The following is a 19,546-nucleotide window of genomic DNA, read 5'->3' as shown; positions in this document are numbered from 1 at the left end:
ACTAGTTGTCTGAGTCTGTCAAGTTCCTTCAGGTTTGTTTCTCTTTAGAAATCCCAGTGTTTAAATGTTAGAGACTTAAACATGTAATTCTTTACAGGAAAAGCTACAACTACTGGTTCAGCAGTCTCTGAAAAAGTGAGGACAAGGTTAGAAGAACTGGATGATCTGGAAGAGGTGAGAAAGTTTTCTGATCAAATTACAGCACCATTATAACAGTGAAAGAAATTCGTGAAATAAAAATCTTTTTTTATTTCATTTTAAAAAGGTCCTGATTTCTGCATGTGCCTATGCAGTATTTAGATAAATATATACTTTCTGTGAGAATTCTCTAGTAATTTCAATCCTTATTTTTGTAGGATTCAGGCAGAATCATATTTTTATATCACTAGAAATTGTGATTTGAAAATTTACCTGATCTATTGATTTTGATTTATCTTGTTACTGAGTACAGCCTGCAGCTCCTGTAAATTTTTGTAAAGCCTAATAGCCTTAACATCTGATAATTTTGGTTGCCCCTGTTGCAGAAGCTGCACACTGTCTGTCTGAGCTTAATTAAAGGTACAATTAAGAGCTCAATAGAAATACTGAATACTCAGCTTATTTCTCAAGCTGCAGTGTTTTGCAGTGCCAAGATGAGATGTTTCATAACTTACTTTCCTTACACCTAAATCTTCTAGAATTGTTTTGGATAATGTTGTTTTGAAACCTCTGCCTCTTAACTAATTTCAGGTTGCCTGTTGCCTGAGCCAGCACAGTTTTAATACTTGCATGTCACAAATAAAGGATTGGATTCTTTTAGTGAAAAATAAAGTACCCTTTATAATAAGGAAATATGTAACCTTTTGTGAAACTTTAATTAGATTTGCATTTTATCTCTTCACCTGTGGTTTGACTCTATGATAACAGCACTTGCCTTCCTTCCCTCCCACTCCCACTAAGTAGGCTTGTGTTTCCTTGGCAGGGATCACAGAAAGAGCTGTTGAATTTGACTCAGCAGGATTACATGAACCGAATTGAGGAACTGAACCAGTCTTTAAAGGATGCTTGGTCCTCTGATCAGAAAGTAAAAGCTCTCAAAATAGTCATCCAGGTCAGTTTTACCTTTTTGTTCTATACAGAACCAATGAGTTTGGTGATATTTGTCCAATTTCCTTCTTGGGAAAAGAAGAGTTTCTATTATTTTTCTATTATTTTCTTTTTGTTCCTCACCAGAACACATTTCTTTCAGAGTTTTATGATTTCTGACGATAGTTGGATTTTCAGCTTTGTTGTTATGTATTGATTTTGATTAGGCTACATGGGATAGAAATTCTCATTAAAGATTTGCCAAATGATGGGTGTGGAAATTTTACCTGCTTAAGGATAGTTGGAATAAATAACATGTAGCGATATCATCTCTTTCTGGCCACCCCAAATAATACGAGAATGGCTTTTTGAACATCAGCATTTTACCCATCCAGACTTACAAAGGCAACTGAGTAACATGATTTAGGACCTTAGCAAGCTACAGAAAACAACTCCAGAATTTTAAAGATGTATGTATGGGGTTTTTCTTTGTTTGTTTGATTTTTAAAAACTTGTCCACAGTCTCTCTCTGGGTCATTTGTGGTGATGGGTTTTGAGGAGGGCAAGGGGAAATAGGACAATTAAATGTTCTTTTGTTTGGCTTGGCCTTTAAAAAGGGCCAGAGGCAGAGTGCAGCAGAGGACAGAGGAGATAATGACATCTTTAAAAGCTGTAGAACTGATGTAATGCTAACAGTCATCCAGTGGGGTTATATATAAAGTCAGGATTTTTTTTTTGCCATTTTGAATACTCTTGTGAAAACTGTTTGCAGTAATTTCATCTTAAATTGTGGTAAAGACAGAAAAGGAAATGAAATGTTAATGAAGTGAGATCAAACAGTTATATGTGACCTAGGGTGACTAATGTTCTATTGTAATACTACAAAATCAGCATTATTATTGTTATTTTTAAAAAAATCCATATATAGGATTGTGAAGTGTGAATATTGTCTTTGGATGAGAAGAAAAGGGACAAGGATGTACTGTACTTACAGTGCTTTAATGTGTGTATGTATATATATATACATACATATATACTGTGTGTGTGTATATATGTACACACAGTGTGTGATGTGCAGTGATAATCTATACATTGATACTTTCAGAAGTTGTTTTACAAATGGTTCACAAACAATTTTAAGATAATATGGTTTCTAAGGTGGGATTCACTGCTTGCTTTTGGGCCAGTGCAGTTTATTATCTTTATCAATGATCTGGACCAGGGGATTGAGTGCACCCTCAGCACATTTCAGATGACACTAAACTGGGTGGGAGTGTTGACCTGCCTGAGGGTAGGAAGGCCCCACAGAGGGATCTGGACAGGCTGGACTGATGGGCTGAGGCCAGTTCTATGAGGTTCAGTAGCACCAAGGGCTGGGTCCTGCAGTTGGGTCACAACAGCCCCCTGCAGTGCTACAGAATGGGGGAAGAGTGGCTGGAAATATGCCCAGTGGAAAAGGACCTGGGGGTGCTGACAGCAGCTGAACATGAGCCAGGGTGTGCCCAGGTGGCCAAAAAGGCCTGTGGCATCCTGGCTTGGATGAGCAGTAGTGTGGCCATAGGACCAGGGCAGTGATTGTCCCCCTGTACTTGTCACTAGTGAGGCCACACCTTGAATCTCGTGTTCAGTTTTGGGCCCCTCACTTCAAGGGAGACATGGAGGTGGGGAAGGGTGTGGAGCACAGATCTGGTGAGGAGTGACTGAGGGAGCTGGGAGTGCTGAGACTGGAGAAAAAGAGGCTCAGGAACGACCTACCTGACAGGAGGCACTAGTCAGGGGAGGTCAGTCTTTTCTCCCAAGTAGCAAGCAACAGGACAAGAGGAAATGGCCTCAAGTTACATCAAGGGAGGCTTAGATTGGATATTAGGAAAAATTTCTTCACCAAAAGTGTTCTTAAGTATTGTAACAGGGGAGTGGTGGCATCAACATCCTTGGAGGTATTTAAAAAACCTGTAAATGTGGCACTTGGGGACATTGTTTAGTGGTGGCCTTGGCAGTGCTGGATTGAGGGTTGGACTCAATGATCTTGAAGGTCTTTTCCAACCTAAACAATTCTCCGATTCTATGATTCCTCAAGTGCCTTTTTACAAAATACTTTACCTGTCAAGATGGGGTAAACTAAGCTACTTAGAGTAAGCTGAACTAAGTTGATTATATATGTGAGCTCTAAGAAAAATGGAAATTAAGCATTCATGGTATGTGTAGGTCCTAAACAGCTACTGAACTACCCTTCTTTGAAGGTGACTGACCTCGCAGCAGGGACGCTTCTGCTTTGGTTGTAGGATGTGAATGCTCTCACCTGTCTTTCTGGTGCACTCTTAAATTTCCCTGATGAATAAAGCAAAAAGATTAAGTGTGCCCCTTGTTTAAGGATATTCAAATGTTATGATTTTCTTGTTTAAACAAAGCGGTCTTGGAGGGTATTCGGATTGCTTTCTGTATTTTTGAAGTGTAATGAAAACTTGGACTTTATTTGTTCCACTGAGATTGAAGAACTGTCTCCTGATGAAGGAGAGAAAAGAGACAGAGATCACAGAGAATATTGTCAGTGTTAGAGAACACAGAGGACTTGAGGCCACATTTGACTCAAGCAGGGAGGAGGTGGATTTCTCTCCCCAGTCAGTCATTTGCCTGTTTTCTTCAGGTAGAAGCTGGTTTTTTGTGAGTAAACTTCTGCCAGAGTTTTTGACTCCAGTTTAGTCTTGGAAAACAAAGAATAGCTTAGTTAAATATCTTAAAAATATCTTCATTCCTCCATGTGTATTTTGAATTCATATCATGAATGGATATGTTCCTTCCTGGCCTTGGCATCCAGTGACAGTAGAACTAAGTGGGTAATAATACGTTTTCAAATGAGACTGGATCAGCCACTGCTGTAATCCAAATGCTGGGATCAGGTTGGATGCCAGTGGGTGATTGATTACAGATTCCTCCCTGGAGCTGACTGTGGATCAGCTGCTCTGTTTCCAGAATGTTTTGGACTAGTTATGTGAGCCACAAAAACGTGTTGAAAAGCTCGTTAACTACACTTCTAAAATGGTTTCTTAATCTAGTCTATAATAAATTTTGTGTTTGATATGGATGTTGAGAAACTGAAAAATGCCCTTTAAAAGCTTGTTTTAGAGAAGAAGTGGCTTTTAATGCTGCTTCTGCAAGAGAATTCGTCTCATCTGAACAAATGCACAGATCTGCATGGTCAGCTGAAATTCTGCAGTGGTTTTCCTTATATAAAGGAAAACCAGATCTGTGACTAACTCTGGAAATGAGGAGTAACCTGAAAAAATATAAAGAGCACCGTGGTGTGTTATGTTAGAGGTTCTTGTGCTTTTGGCTTGATAGTTCATGGTGGTTTTTTCCATCTGTGGATATTAATCTGTTCCAGCCTTTCTGGAGTAATAAACACAAACTTACATTGGCCTCTAAAAATGTTTCTTTGTTTGTCTTTTTTTCTCTTTCTAGTGTTCTAAGCTTCTTTCAGACACAACAGTAATCCAGTTTTATCCAAGTAAATTTGTTTTAATTACAGATATCCTTGATACTTTTGGTAAGTATCTACTGTGCCAGACTTACTACACAATTGTTAATAAGATTAAATTAATGTTTTGTAGTGTTAGAAAGCATCAAAGTTATCCAAAAAGGGCTTTCAGCTTTAACATGGAATATTTCCAACACAAATATTTCCAACACAACCCCAGTGGTATAAACATGGTGTGTAGTTCTTAAAAAACTCTCAAGAGCAAAGTCTTTAAAATAAAAATATTTAATTTTGTAATTCTGTGCTTTATGTATTAGTGAATATCTGGAAAAAAACCTTGGGAATAATGATCTCTGCATTTTGAAATTTAAAACACTGTCATTATGAAAATATTTTGGGTTTTGGCAGCCTCTTGACTCAATATTTCATATATTTATATTTGAAGAATAGGAGTCAGAAAATTTTCTTTAGCTGAATAGGGACTGTGGAGTGATCAGAAGGTAGTTACTGAATTTTTTAATATATTTTTAACCCTCTAAGTCAAATTGTCATTCATTTCATGTGACTCTCTTGTTTTTTTCTGCCATGTTATGGAAAAGATTTACAATGGCATTTGAGGTTGATGTTAGCAGGATATGCTGTGACATAGATCCAATTGTTTTTTTTTTCAAGTCTTGCTTCCTCTTTACTCTTTCCTACTTACTGAAAGTTGCTGAAGATAACATAATATCCAAAGTCAGCAAAGTCAGGACACCAGCTGGCCTTTCCTGGCCTGGGGGAAATCTGACCTGGGTGTTACCTCTGCACTTAAGGGAGCCAGAGAATTGTTTTTATGGTGTGAGAAGCGCCGACATTGCACTGAACATTTCAGCCTCACTAGGGGGCAGCATAATGTCAGAGTTCTGGGAAGTTTTTCCAACTAATTTCGCTGTATGTTAGAGAGGGAACCTTTGGACCAACATTTTGTGTTTTACAGTTTGTTAATTTGTTATAAGTTATTTTTGGTTCTTATTATTTTTCCTTTTTTGTTAACCAGGGAAGCTGGTGTATGACCGAATTCTGTCCATGTGTGCTGATAACCGTGTCTCTCTACCAGGTAACTTTGTGTTTGTTTCCACTGCACTCCTGGAAAAAGTCATGTCAGAACTAACTTAAGGAAGGTTAAACAGGACTTGCTGGTGTATCTCCTGTAGAAAAAGTTCTGATTTGCATCTAGTAGCTTTTAGTTTTTTACAGAGTACAATCCATTGCTTAGAGCTACCACTATTCACAGTGTTCATGCAAATTTACATTTTAACTGTGAAAAATATCCCTCAGATGTAATAAAATGTGATTGTGGCTCTGATATTACAAAACATAAGCTGGGTCTTCCTGAAACTTGAAATCACAAAGAATGATAGATAAGTTCTTTAATACAGAATTTATTTGGGGGAGGGAGTATTAAACATGAATGCTCAAATTAGATGAAGGAAGATCTTTTTTTTTCCTCTTAGCGTATGTTTCTTTCTGAAAGTACTACATTTTAGTAGCTTAACGTTAATGGTGCAAATTTAGCAAAGCTGAGGTCCTCAGTTTTTGGTAAGTAGATGATTTTGTTGCTACATTGGAAACTTGATAGTTTTGCTTTAATTAGGGAAGAATTTTGGAAAAAGCAGCAGGCTGCTTCTAACCTAATCTTTCTAATTTGGGCCCTTTTTATTTTTTCAGTTCAGGTTCCAACACAGTGTAAAGATCTAATTTGATACTGACAGTACAAATGTATGTGGAAGAACCTCTTTAGCAAGAGTTTGAAACATTCCACAGAAATACAACCATTTCCTTGCAATTTGGAGTGCATTAAGTGCACATCCTTGAAATATGAAACATTCTTACTCTGTAGTTGGCAAAGCAACAGTACCATTAGTTTGCAGTTAAATCCATAGCATTTGAGCCAGAAGCTTGAAACCAACAAATATTGAAATTTGAAATAAACTTACAGAAAATATTTAAGATAAAATTTGATTATTGCAGACCTGACAAACTGTTCTTATTAATGAGGGCAGACAGTTCCCACAGCACACCAGGATTTCTGGGCAGAGTTACCTCCATTCTGGAGAACTGAGCTCATGCTGCAGCTAAACAGCTGCTGGAGGCATTGCTGGGGGAACTTCCCAAGCAGCTATAAAAGTGGGAGGGACAGGGAAAATCTGTGCTGTGCTGGCTGTGCACAGCAGTGCAAATCTCAGCGTATTTCAGGCCTAATCTCTAGGCTGTCCCTTGGGAACCAAGCAAAACAAATTCGGGTGAGAATTCCTGAGGTCCTAGATGAGAAAGAACATCTTCCTGTACTCAGTCAGCATCTAATGTGTGGCTTCTCTCATCTGGGAAGTTGGAAACTTTCTTGTGGAGCAGGAGCTTCTCACCTTGTGGGGGAGAGCACTGGTATTTTAACCTGTTTCACAGGGAGTGGATAAGGAGACATTCGCAGCAGAAGCTGTTTATGGAGCTTTAAAACTGAGAGAAGAGGGACCCATCCATCCCAACCATCTTGCCTCAAACCTGAGTTGATCCCAAGAAGCCAATTTTGCCTTCTGTTCCAAGCAATGTAGAGAAAGAGGAAGCAGTTAGCCATGCCACTGCATGCCTGCCTGACCAGAGTTCTGTCCCCCAACCCATCTGTTCCACCTCGGGGTGGCAGCTTTTCCCTGCTTGCAGCTGCCACAAATAGTCCCAGAGCTCAAGGGGAGAGAACTGCACTGCAGCGTTCCATGTGCTGTGTACAAAAACAAGTGTTGTGTCAGTGTTTAGCATTTCCTACTTCTTGTAGGCAATGTATTGTTTAAAAACTATATTAACCTTTTAAAACAAAGAATTTGAGTGCTTAAATCTCTTCTATATATATGCATTTGTTACAGATGTATAAATACATATATTTGTTACAGATGCCCTGTATTTTCCATTTTTAACAATTTCTACTTTTGAGAAAGCAGAGAAAGGTGGGATTTCTCAGTAGCAGTTCTGAGATTGGCATTGAGTGCTTGACTTCAGCTTCTGAAATGTTACTCAATGCAAGATGGAAGCTCTGTTCCCCCTTCTTGCTGTGTACTCAGCTCTGACTGCTGCTGGAGAGAACTGAGAAGCCAATGTATTGCCTAGTTTATTATGGTTGCCCCTAATTTCTTGTTGATGGGAGAGAGAATACAGTTTTAAATCTAGAATGAAAAGCAAATTATTTCCAGAAAGAATGTAACTATGTCTGAGTGGTTGTTGTTTTCCCCAGATAACTTTTCTCCAGAAAGTGTTAATGATACAGCTAAAGAAACTTGCTTAAACTGGTTTTTCAAGATTGCTTCAATCAGAGAACTCATTCCCAGATTGTATCCTTTGTCAAATGAGACTCTCAGAGTGTGTGAGTGTGGGTTTTTCGTACACTTTCTCAAAAATGAACATGTTTGTTTCAATAAAACCCACTGTATCTGATGTTTATACTGCCTTTGTTTTCTTTGTTTCAGGCTGTCTGTTTTGAATGTGCTTTTGAGTCATGTTTTGTAGTAAAACGAATGCTTAATTATTGGCTCTGAGCAGTGTGGCAGCAATAAAATAGAGATGATGTATGAAAAATTTTGAAAAAGAAGCTTGTAGATAAATTGCAAAAATCAGCAAAATGTGGGGAGATTAATTGCAGAATGCATTGAAAAGTTTGCTCAATATGTAGTTGGTATATGTTTGTTTCATGTTTTTCAATGGTGTGCATTTTAGTTTTGTTCCTTAACTTGGCTTCAACTTAGTTATGTGGAAGCAGCAATACTGAAGTGCAATAAGTTCCTGTCCAAAACGTAAGAATAATGTTAAGTATGGGAAGGAAGTGAACAGGCTTAGGAACTAATTCAAGGAGTTAGGCATAACAATTCTGTGATTAATGGTGGGTAAGGTCTCAGTATATATGAGAAGAAGCAATGCTAAGAGGTTTTGGAATTTTTAAAGAGAATGCTATGGCAAACTTCAAATTGAACTGTGATACGATTTGAAACACAATCATGCTTGCAGTTTTGGAATATATGTATAATGGTGGTATCAGGATGTCACAAATCCCAATGCAAATTGAAAACTAGTACCTGCAGAGGATGGAAGGAAAGGAAAATTGCTGAGGTGAGAAGTGGAGCAAAAAAAACAGGATAGAAAACTGAAAGGAAAATATTGATATGCCATGTTGGTAGAGACAGAGTTGGAGAAATCATTTAGGAGCAATGAACCATTATCTGTTGAACACTCTGGTATAAGTTTGAATGTGTTGCCAAACGGTGTCAGCTGCTGAGCAGAGAATGTTCCTTCCCATGTAATTGTCCTTCTTCAGTTATATTTTGAAATGAGTGTTGTAAGCCAAATTGCTACTATAGTGACAACTTTATTATCCCTAGAAAGCAGTTCTTTTACTGGAATTGATGGGCCCCATCTCCAGGCACAAGTACAGCTCTGTCAAAAGGACCTGTGGGAAAATGAGACATGCAAGGAGTACTGCCAGTTCTGCTTTAAGTGGCTGCTTTTCTCACATTGAGTTGCAGCCTTTCCATAGCTCTGCTGCTCCTCCAAACGAGAGGAGGAGTTTTTTAGTTGTATTTGTTTTACTCATAGTAGCAAATACTGCAGTTTGAGTATAGGATATGTGTTACTGTGCACATAAAATTTTACTTAAGAAATGAAATGTTTTCTTTGATAAGCGTTTCTGTAACTCATGCTCAATTGTGAGCCTACGAGGCAGCTACTGAAGTTATTGGTAGGTGATATAATTCTGTTATTGACTGTTAAAGCTCATTTTCTTTTCTGAAAAATCTTAACAGGGGGATTTCGGAATGTCTCCCACGGTTAACAGCTATGATTAGAGGAATTGGAGATCCACTGGTTGCAGTCTATGCAAGAGCATACCTTTGCAGGGTAGGCTGTCATTTAACTCTTCTGGTCTGTATCAAAGATTTACTGCAACTAGAACTGCCACTGCTTCTTGTAACTGCTGCCTTTATCTGAAGTAGTCAGCAGCCTGTCCCTTCTAACAAATAACAACAACAAAAAAATTCCTCTTCTGTTTTAAGAATAGGGAATCTTTCTTTTAGTGTTTATAATAAGAATAATTTCATGTGGTGCTGTAAGCTCTCTGCATACAATAGGCTGTTGCAGTGTGCTGGGGTAGACACTGATTTCATCACTGCTTACAGATACTTGGAGCTGATGTTAGGATAATCATGTTTAAACTACCTCAGGGTAGTTGTTAGTGAACGTATCTATAATAGTAAGCTAGGAAATAGTCAAAAGCATGTGATTCAATGCTCTTTGTTAATTTGATTTGTGTGACTTTGGTGTATTCCTTCAGAAAATGCGTTTTTGTCTTACAGTTGAAGGAGAGTCAAAGGTGATAGATGCTGATAAAATATTTCTCTCTCTTTTAATACAGGTTGGGATGGAAGTGGCACCACAACTCAAAGAAAGCCTGAACAAAAATTTTTTTGACTTTCTTCTAACGTTTAAACAAGTAAGCAAATAGGGGGGTTATTTGCAAAATCAGATAAATACACTCCTCAGACAAACTGCCACATACTTTTTAAAAGTCTTTGAAGTTCTTAAATCTAGATTTAGTGGTCTGCCTGTATCTAGATATAGTATGGGACATTTTACATGTGTTCTGATAAGTTGAAACTGCTCTATTCTGCATGTTACCAGACTTGAATAATATTTGTTCTGAGCTTGCAAGGAATGCTTCAGAATATCTGTGTATATTTGTGATACTGTCTACTGTCATTTCCAGTCATATACAAACTTTGTCCAGTTTATCATATCTCCCATTAAATACCTTTTCACAGCAACATATTTTCATCCTCTTTTTCAACAGATACACGGGGATACGGTTCAGAACCAGCTGGTGGGACAACGTGTGGAGATGCCTTTGTATTTGACCCTATACTCTCCTGCTATAGACTGGATTTTGCAGTGTATTGCATACCATGCTCCAGAAGTAAGCATTTAGCATCCATGCTTGATGCTAAATAAAGTGTTGTGGTGAAGAGTTAATTTTGCCTGTTAAAAGCCCCACAGTCAGTACTTACATGAATGTAAAAGTGAGTATTAAGAGCCCACATACGACTGTCTGATTCTGTCTTCTGAACAGGCAACCAACAATAGGACAAGGGGACATGGGCTCAAGCTCTGCCAGGGGAGGTTTAGGTTAGATGTTAGGAAGAAATTCTTTACAGAGAGGGTTATCAGGCATTGGAATGACCTACCCAGAGAGGTGGTGGATTCACCATCCCTGGAGGTTTTTAAAAAGAGATTGGATGTGGCCCTTAGTGCCATGATATAGTGATTGGAGTTGGATCAGGGGTTGGACTTGATGATCTTGGAGGTCTTTTCCAACCCAATCTATTCTATTCTATGATTCTATGAACAGGAATAATGTTTGCTTCCGCATAGCTCAAGTTTGACCACTTCAAGTTCATAGGCAGTATTCCTATTTGTTTCTTGCTGTCCTTTAGCTAGTTTAATCTTTATGTCCTGAATTCATTAGTTTCTTCTGTTGTACAGATATAAAAGTGATTTAAGTAAACTGTAGCTTTGTAATTGCTTGACACAGTGAACAGGCTGTTTAGTCTCAGTCAGTCTGGTTTGCACTCTGGCAGAGTTGATTATCTTCACCTCTCCTGCCAGAGATAACTGACCTGGCTGGCAAATAGGGATTACTTGCAGTAATGGCATGGCTGAAGGATCACAAATTCTACTTTCATAAAATGGTGGTTTTGATTAAAGTGCCACTGTACCTATTCCAGGGGGTTTTCTTGTGTTGTAAATGCAGGATAAGACAGGATTACTGGAATGTATTGGAAATATAATTAAAACAGCTTTTAGTAGACTTCACTACAGTAATTAAAGCTGAATTTATTTGCAAAATCTCTAATCACTAATTTTTCCAGGTTCTGCTTACTGAGATGATGGAGAGATGCAAAAAATTGGGGAACAAGTAAGTGTTGCACAGTGTAGAAGACAGGAGTCTGTAAAGAGTACCCATGAGTCCCTGTAATAAAGTTCTCTCCCTCTTTTGGAAACAGTTTGGTTGCATAGTATAGCTTTCATTCTCCCAGTAGCTTACTAAATCATGATTATGAACATCTGTTTTCCAGAAATGAATTCTAAAATATGGTAGATTACTTGTAGAACTAATTAGTTTAACTTGGTTGCTGCATTCTGGCTCCTAACCCAAAATTTAGGATATGTAATGTGTTCTCCATCAGCCATGTCTCTGATTCGAGGTTGTGCTTCATTTTTCTGTATTTTCTTCCCTTTCCTTCCTCCTCTCCTCTACTGACTACCGTCAGCCCAAAAGTACATTTAGCAGCTGTAAAGCAGCTGGCAGCCTTTGGAAGATGGTAATATTTACACAACTGCTTTTTTCAACATTAAAATTAGTATCCCAAATGTGTCCTAGAAGTTTATGTGCAGGGCAGTCACCTTCAGGGAGTAGTTCAGGAAGATGGGCTGGTCTGAAAGTTTTGGGTGTACTTGCTGAGTTTTGTGAATGCAGTTTGTCCTGCTGATGGGCTACTCTGTGCATTTTAATGGGTAGGTGGGCTGAGTTCTGTGAAAGTTTTCATCTACCTATTTTTTTTTCTGATGTGCTTTGCACAGCCCAATTCTGCAGCCACTGAGGAATTTAGATGAGGAATGCCAGCATTCTGTGACTGAGCTAAGGAGTGTAGGGGAGAAGTGTGATTTTAAAAACATGATGTGAAGGTGGTGTTGTATCAGAGTGCATAATACAGAGAAAAGTGATTCACATACTCTGTTGTACTAATTATTTTGTATAGGTGTTGGTTTCTTTTGTGGAACTTATTTTTAAATCAACTTTTATAATTTCTCACTGTAAAGATGGACTAGGTGCCTCCTCTTTGTTCCTGTTTGCTCGTTGAAGGAAGGACAAAATGTTGAATATCATGAAGGTTTTTTTTAAAGTAATGTTTTTGGGACATGTCTTTTTTATTGGGAAGTTGAATAATCCAGTTTAGATGATCACAGTAGCTTTCTTTTAAAGTGGAGTTCTGTGGTTTTTTTCTTCTTATGATTGTCAAAATATTAGAAAACAAGAAACATCAGTGTATAAATCTTTAAATAATCTCAGTATGTTCCATGAGCTACATTGCAACCATCTAAGTGAAAAGTGACAGCCTGTTCTCTTGTATTGCAAAGTGAACTGGAAGTACTTGTCTAATGATAAAATGCAAATTCCAGTCCTGTTGTGATGGGAGCTCTGATGCTCAGGCAGAAACACAGAGGGTGCTGGGCTATTTTAAGCGCTCCGTAGAATTTCCCTCAAGGTAAACTGCCCTGTGTTCAAACTGGCTGTTTCAGACTAGTGAAGGGCACGGTGTTTTATGAGGAAGCTTCTGCCCTAACTCATGGCTGAGTAAGCTGAGTGTCACAGTAATGCAGTGAGTTCACTCTTCCATTGGTGACTTTGGCTTCATAGTAGCACAAATACGTGTCCGAATGATTAATCATAAATGTCCAAAAATGTCATTGCCAGTTATCATATGATCATGACTGTTTGGATTTATTTTAATCCTAACAATGCAGCTGCTAGAAATGTGGCTTTTATAATGCTTACGTAATTTAATTCAATGAGAAAAATTTCAGTGGGGATTTGCCCTCCCTAAGTATTCTTCTGAACTGTAGTAAAAAAGAGTAAGTTTCTAAATGTGTCATCTACTCCTGATTTGCTTGATCTTTCTATTAAATTGATGCTAAAAAGACGGATTCAAAAGCACCTGTGTGGAACAAGTATTCTACAGGTTGGCTTTATGTTTTCTTGTTTTGCTTATGCACCATTAATCCTCACCCATGCAAGCTTGATTTGTAGGGAATTTTCCCTCCTTATCCCCTGTCTTTTCAATTTACAGTAGATGCTGGACAGTTGTTAGTCTAAGAAGTTCAGAGTAATGTAAATGTAGGGACAACCAAATTTTAGTTGATGTTGAGCTGTATTGATCTGTGCTGTGTTCATTGCAGTGCTTTGCTGTTGAATTCAGTCATGTCGGCGTTCAGAGCAGAGTTTATCGCTGCGAGGTCGATGGACTTCATTGCCATGATTAAAGAATGTGATGAGTCTGGATTCCCAAAGGTAAAATTTTGTATGTAATTTGTAACAAATCCTTTTTTTTGCCTGACAAGAGTTGCTCTAGTTGCCTATGTAACTTGCACATCACTTGATGAAAGGTGGTTTGATCTCAGAATCTTTCTGCACAGTGTACCTGCTAGAGCAGTGCTGGGTCGTGCATCTTCTGCTTTAAATTTAGAACTTCTTGTTAACTTCCAGCATCTCCTCTTTCGATCCTTGGGATTAAACTTGGCCTTGGCTGATCCCCCTGAAAACGATCGCCTTCAAATATTAAATGAAGCCTGGAAGGTTATAACAAAGCTGAAGAACCCACAGGTGAGTTATTGTCTGTTCTGTTTCACTACTGATTCTGGGTTTAGGGCAAAATTGCAGCCAATGGTTCAATTAGCATATGCTTAGCATGGCATTGTTTAGCTTTTTTAGATACACACAGTTGCAAAAAAAATGTGATGACTGGTAACACCTTTATATGATCCCTGCTTTTCTTAGCTCTACTGAAGCATAGCTGAATTCTACATAACGTAATTCTATATAAGCAACTTCTGAGTCTGCATGAATCATTAACCTCAGGAGTTAATTCTTTTAAGTATAATTTTCGCAAGTGTATTTCTTGTAGCCCCCTGTAAATATTGGTAATCACAAGACACATGTATTTCTAGGATTATATCAACTGTGCTGAAGTGTGGGTGGAGTATACATGCAGACATTTTACAGTAAGTGAAAATTACTTTGTTTCATTTCAAGTTTTTCTGATGCAGACTAAGTGGCTGTGTTAGCAGTTTGGTATTAGAGATGGAGAAGCTTTGGCTATTCCATATAAGCTTGTAGGATTTCAGTAGTGAATGAAAAAATGTGTTTCCTTTCATGAAAGAGGAATAGGGACAAAAGATGCAGCTTTGTAGCTTCACCACTCCGCAGCACTGCATATTTCTTATCCTTTTGTTTTAATGGCAGATGGACCAATTTAAGTAAGGATTTACTGGAGCTATGGCTAAAGTTCCTGGCTTAACTAGAGCTCTGTAAAAAGCTGATTCTTTTCCAAATGGAAATAAATTATCCACCTCAGCTGATGTTCAGTGACTTGATTTATGTGCCGATTTCGTTGCTGTATTTTGTAACCTTGTTTTTTGCCACGCAGAAACGAGAGGTCAATACAGTTTTGGCTGATGTTATCAAACACATGACTCCTGATCGAGCATTTGAAGATGCTTACCCACAGGTAAAGGACCTATTTTGCCAAATCTCTAAAAATCTGATGTGCATTTTCTTAAATGAAATTAATTCTTAAACATTACTGATGAATCTTACCACAAAATATTTATTTTTAAACACTAGCTGTAATTTGGGAAGCCTTTTGGGACACTGTAATGCTGTGACTTATTCCTGCTTTTTTCCCCTGCTCATCAGTCTTTCAGTTCTGAGAAATGCTAGACCTGAATGATTTATGTATTTAGGAGTAGCAATAGTTAACTCCTACATCAACAGTGGTGTTTGCTGAAGGAAATTAGCAATTGTGGTAGACTGTTTAAACAGAAGTAAACCATAAAATAATCCATCTCTGCTTGGCATTGTTAAGGTTTCAGTGAATTACTGTGTGCAGTACTTGAGACCAAATGCCAGATGAGATATGGATTAGTTGAAGAAGGTTTTTCTGGTTACTTGGAGGGTAGGTAAAGTGCCTACAAAAGAAGATTTAACAAACTGGCTTGGGGTTTTTTTTTGTTTGTTTAGTTGGTTGGAGTTTTTAATGCAGAGAGCTGGAGGACATGGAGACTTTAAATTGAAAAAATCTGCCTAACTATGGTGTGGATAGTCTTAATTTAACTTGCATTACAATAATTTTTCCTTTTTTAAAAATTTTTTTCCCCTATAGCTGCAATCAATTATTCAGAAAGTTATTACCTATATCTATGACTTCTCTCTGCTTTTTTCAGTGGTAAGTAATACTCTGTTCAATACATTTTTAAGAATTATTTTACTCTGTTTCTGCAAGAGAATTTACCTGAGTGGGATATTTAGGTTGTTTACAAATTCACAGAATGGGAGGACTTATTATCGAGTAGGTAAGTGCAGAAATATTTTGGGAGCTTTCTGCTACTTGTACTTAAATATTCATTATTCCAATTCTCTGTACTTTTTTTTCAGTAGGCTGTTAGATTCTTTGAGTTTCTTTGTTACTATGGCATAAATATTTATTGGTTTAGTGTGTTGTTTGGTTACATACCTAATTTTACTTGTTTATGTGTTTGTACTTTCAGGAGAAATTCTTACCATTTCTGGATATGTTCCAAAAGGAAAGTGTGAGAGTGGAGGTTTGCAAGTGCATTATGGAATCTTTTATTAAGTAAGTGGAGACTATTAAGGTGAAATGCACTCTGGAGGGTCTGAGAAATTTACTGAAAGATGCTAGGGAAGAGTCAGTATATAAGAGTCAGGCCATTTAGCTGGTGAAGGTGTTCCAGGCTATGGGAAAGAAAAGAGAAAATTGTCAGTTTTGTTAATCTTGTGGTCGACTGTTTGTTCACAAAGGAAGCTGAAATTGAAGTAATTGTACTGATGCTGACTTGCTGTGGGTTAACAGAATAGTTGTTCTCTGAGCTTTTTTTTTTGCCTTTGTTGGTTTATGAAATTTATTTCATATTCCAGTTGCTGTGACAGCACAGAACTGTTGCCTTGGTGTAATGGAGTATTGCCACAGTTAGAAATGAACTTAGAAAATGAAAATATCTTCCAATATTGTAAAAAGCAAACAGTCCTTTTCAAATAATTAACAGGTTCCTTGAAACATTTTTTTAATTTTCACCTTCCCTTCAGGTATTTATATTCAATGCTGAGCCCCCTGAGCCTTCTGTCCCTTGGCCTTTGCTCATATGAGAGATGCTGTGGCCCCTTAATCATCTTAGTGGAGCTGCACTGCACGTGTGCCTCTGTACCTAAACGTGACATTTATCCTTCCTGGCTGTCCCTAAGTAGCTGAGAAATTACATCTTGGTAGATCGAGGATTGCTTTGTTTTGATGTTCTTAGATTGCCTCAATGTATCACATGTCTGGCTTGCTGTGCCCCTGAAGGAGTCAGATCCTGTGGCTTGTGTCCCTTAAGGAGTCAGATTCTGTGGCTTGGCAGTACAGCTCTGTGTATTAAGATAATATTTCTTGACTGGCATTTGCTGGAATTTTACATCTATTAACCACGTGATCTTTGGAGTTCTATTGGTTCACCAATGAATATAAAACTTGTGTAGTGTCATACAGTGCTGGCGACGGGAATTATGCATGAAATCAGTGTTATTCTAGTAATTGTTTTTCATTTTGACAGAGCAGGATTTTTCATCACTTTTTCTAAAACACTTTCTAGGCATCAGCAGGAGTCGACAAAGGATCCTGTTATACTCAATGCTCTTCTGCATATCTGTAAGACGATGCATGATTCTGTGAAGTAAGATTAACTTATACTAATAACTATCATTTATGCAGAGTTTGGCTGCTTGGTGTAGTTTCATGTTTCTGGGGCTGTTTGCTTCAAGGTGGATGAAGACATGAATCTGATTAGTGGTGAGGGGGGAGCTGTGCAGTGAAGTGGCAGCATGTTCCATTTGCTCTTTAATTGCTGCTGCATTTTAAATACTGAAGCAGAATTTTAAGTGAAAAGCAGCAACGGCTTTGTAGAGTTTTCTAGTGAAGCAGAGACAGTACACAATCCAATCTTAAAAATATTTGATGAGTGAAACCAGTGTAATCTTTGAGCTGTAGTGAATAATAAGCTATTTGTGAGATTCAAGTGAATACATAGCTCCTAAAGCACAGATTGCCATACTCAGTTACACCTTTTTTTTTTGGCCACTATTTTCAGCCATTACAAATCTTTACAAGAATATCTGGAAGACTTCTAGGAACTTGTGTAGGGGAAGCTAGAACCAAGGAGAAGTTCTTGAACCATCTATATCTTTCCCCTAAATCCTTCTCTTCACTTTTCCCCTTGACTTTGAAAGCTGAGGTTGTTAGAGATCCTGGGTGCCCTGTTGCACCATCACTGTTTCAATAGCCACTGTGCAGTGTGGATGATGTTGTGGTTTGTAGGTAATTTGCAAAAATCACACCAAAATCTTTGTCTAACTGAAAATAGAGCCAGAATCACAATGGTCTCAGGAGCACAAATCTCCTCTTTTTTCCTCTTGGGCACAGTTTCTTTTGGCACTCTGAGCCCAGAGCCTCTTAGTATGGCAGATGCTGCAAAGGAACTTATAACTTTCTTGGCCTTGATAGGTCATGAATGCAAGATTTATTGCCATTAAGGAAGTAATATTTGGCATGTAATTCCAATTTATACCAGCTAGATTGCTTTATTTTGGGTGAAAGCACCTTATTTGGCTGTATGTTGCACTAAAAGCCACTTCAGCCTTTAAATACAACAATATATTGTACCTAAACCAGCTTATTAAGAAAAGAAATAAAGCAGTTTATGACAATCCCTATTTGGTGCTGCCTCTGACATTTTGCCAAAACAATTTGATAGTTTACTGGGATTTTTAAAATCCCTTAAACCAGCAGTTCCTTTAGCTGAGATAAGATGGTGTACATAATTGCCTTGGTTCTGTTGGTAAATCACCATAAATTCTAATTTTTTTGAAGCAACTCCTGCATCTATCTTTGCATCCTGGTTCAGGAAAATCCCAGCCCACTGTGTGGGGCTCACTGACCCCCATAACAGCTGTTGGAGGGTAACAGCCTTTAGACTGGTAGGAGTCTGATTCAGAATTGAACTGGAAACCTGTAACTGAGCTGGAGATCTCATTACAGACCTTCTGAGCCTTTCAGAGCCCATCAGTTGACTCTTTTGACTGGCAATGCACTAATGAGCTAATCATGCTGAGGTTTTCTTTCCTCCTTTACTGAATTTGTATAATAAAACTATTGTTCTCTTCCCATCTGGTGTCTGAGTAGGAAATTGGTAACTGATACACCAAAGGTCAAAGCTGGAGCCAAGCATATAATAGTAAGAGGATTAAATTGTAATAGTTAATTGTTTAACTTTTTATTCATCCATTTTCAGTGAAACGGGTTTGATTTACTGGATTTTCATGTGATGTAAATTTGTTTCAAATCAGATTTTGGACTCTTGCTAAAGAACAGGTATCTGTGATAATCTTGAAAAGAAACTTCTTTTTACATATCACTTCAGTTCTTACTAAAACATCAAAAAAGCAGCAGTGTAAGAAGGTGATGTTAATTATCTTTTAAGTTCCGAGGCAAGGTTAGTTAGAACAAAAAACCCTAAACAAAACAAAACAAATCCCAAACCAAACAATGAACTAATGTTGTTTTAAAAATAAATACACTTTACATATACTATTTAAAGTTTATTTTAAAAACTTTATCCCTTAAATAGGGTAACTTTCTTCTAGGAATAGATTTACTAGTTTCTTTAGGCTTTTGGAGTCAGTTCCTACTCAAGTTCTCATGTTGCAACACAAGACTGAAGCCATTTGTTTGCTACAGTAAAGAACATTAGCTAAGCTTCCTTCTCCTCAGGCCCAAATCTGAGTTTTTGTAGATCTAAAGACACTCTTAGAAATTTTTTTACCTTTTTTTTTTTTTTTAAATCTGGAATTTAATTTGGTGCATGGTTGACTTGGTGATATTCATATTAAAATCAGTTTTATACATAATGTTATATAAAATATTATGTATAATTTGAACCTTTAATAAGTACTATTCTAAAATTTACCATACAAATTTTCTCTTCCAGTGCACTAACACTTGAGGATGAGAAAAGAATGTTAGCAGCTCTGATAAATGGATTCATAAAAATGGTGAGTGACAGTTGTGTGCAACTGTGGGGGTTTACCTTAGAGCTTGGATTTTCCTGAGATCC

At 37.7% G+C, this 19,546-nt stretch overlaps 1 protein-coding gene across 1 annotated transcript in view; it reads left to right on the top strand.

Moving 5' to 3' along the window:
* VPS35L (VPS35 endosomal protein sorting factor like) overlaps window positions 1-19,546 on the top strand; it is a 50,146-nt gene that overhangs the window by 6,333 nt on the left and 24,267 nt on the right. The window contains 18 exon segments of the mRNA XM_027654745.1: window positions 98-174; window positions 962-1,090; window positions 4,525-4,609; window positions 5,577-5,636; window positions 7,800-7,896; window positions 8,308-8,355; window positions 9,358-9,451; window positions 9,966-10,043; window positions 10,401-10,523; window positions 11,476-11,522; window positions 13,565-13,676; window positions 13,872-13,988; window positions 14,333-14,386; window positions 14,812-14,892; window positions 15,547-15,609; window positions 15,932-16,017; window positions 17,030-17,110; window positions 19,421-19,484. Of these exon segments, the coding sequence (XP_027510546.1) occupies window positions 98-174; window positions 962-1,090; window positions 4,525-4,609; window positions 5,577-5,636; window positions 7,800-7,896; window positions 8,308-8,355; window positions 9,358-9,451; window positions 9,966-10,043; window positions 10,401-10,523; window positions 11,476-11,522; window positions 13,565-13,676; window positions 13,872-13,988; window positions 14,333-14,386; window positions 14,812-14,892; window positions 15,547-15,609; window positions 15,932-16,017; window positions 17,030-17,110; window positions 19,421-19,484 (1,496 nt within the window).

The sequence above is a fragment of the Corapipo altera genome, unplaced genomic scaffold (genome assembly GCF_003945725.1).
Source record: "Corapipo altera isolate COAL_440 unplaced genomic scaffold, ASM394572v1 98, whole genome shotgun sequence".
NCBI classification, from domain to species: Eukaryota; Metazoa; Chordata; class Aves; order Passeriformes; family Pipridae; genus Corapipo; species Corapipo altera.
Note: the sequence above shows the minus strand (reverse complement) of the source record. Positions and strands in the feature narration are given on the sequence as shown.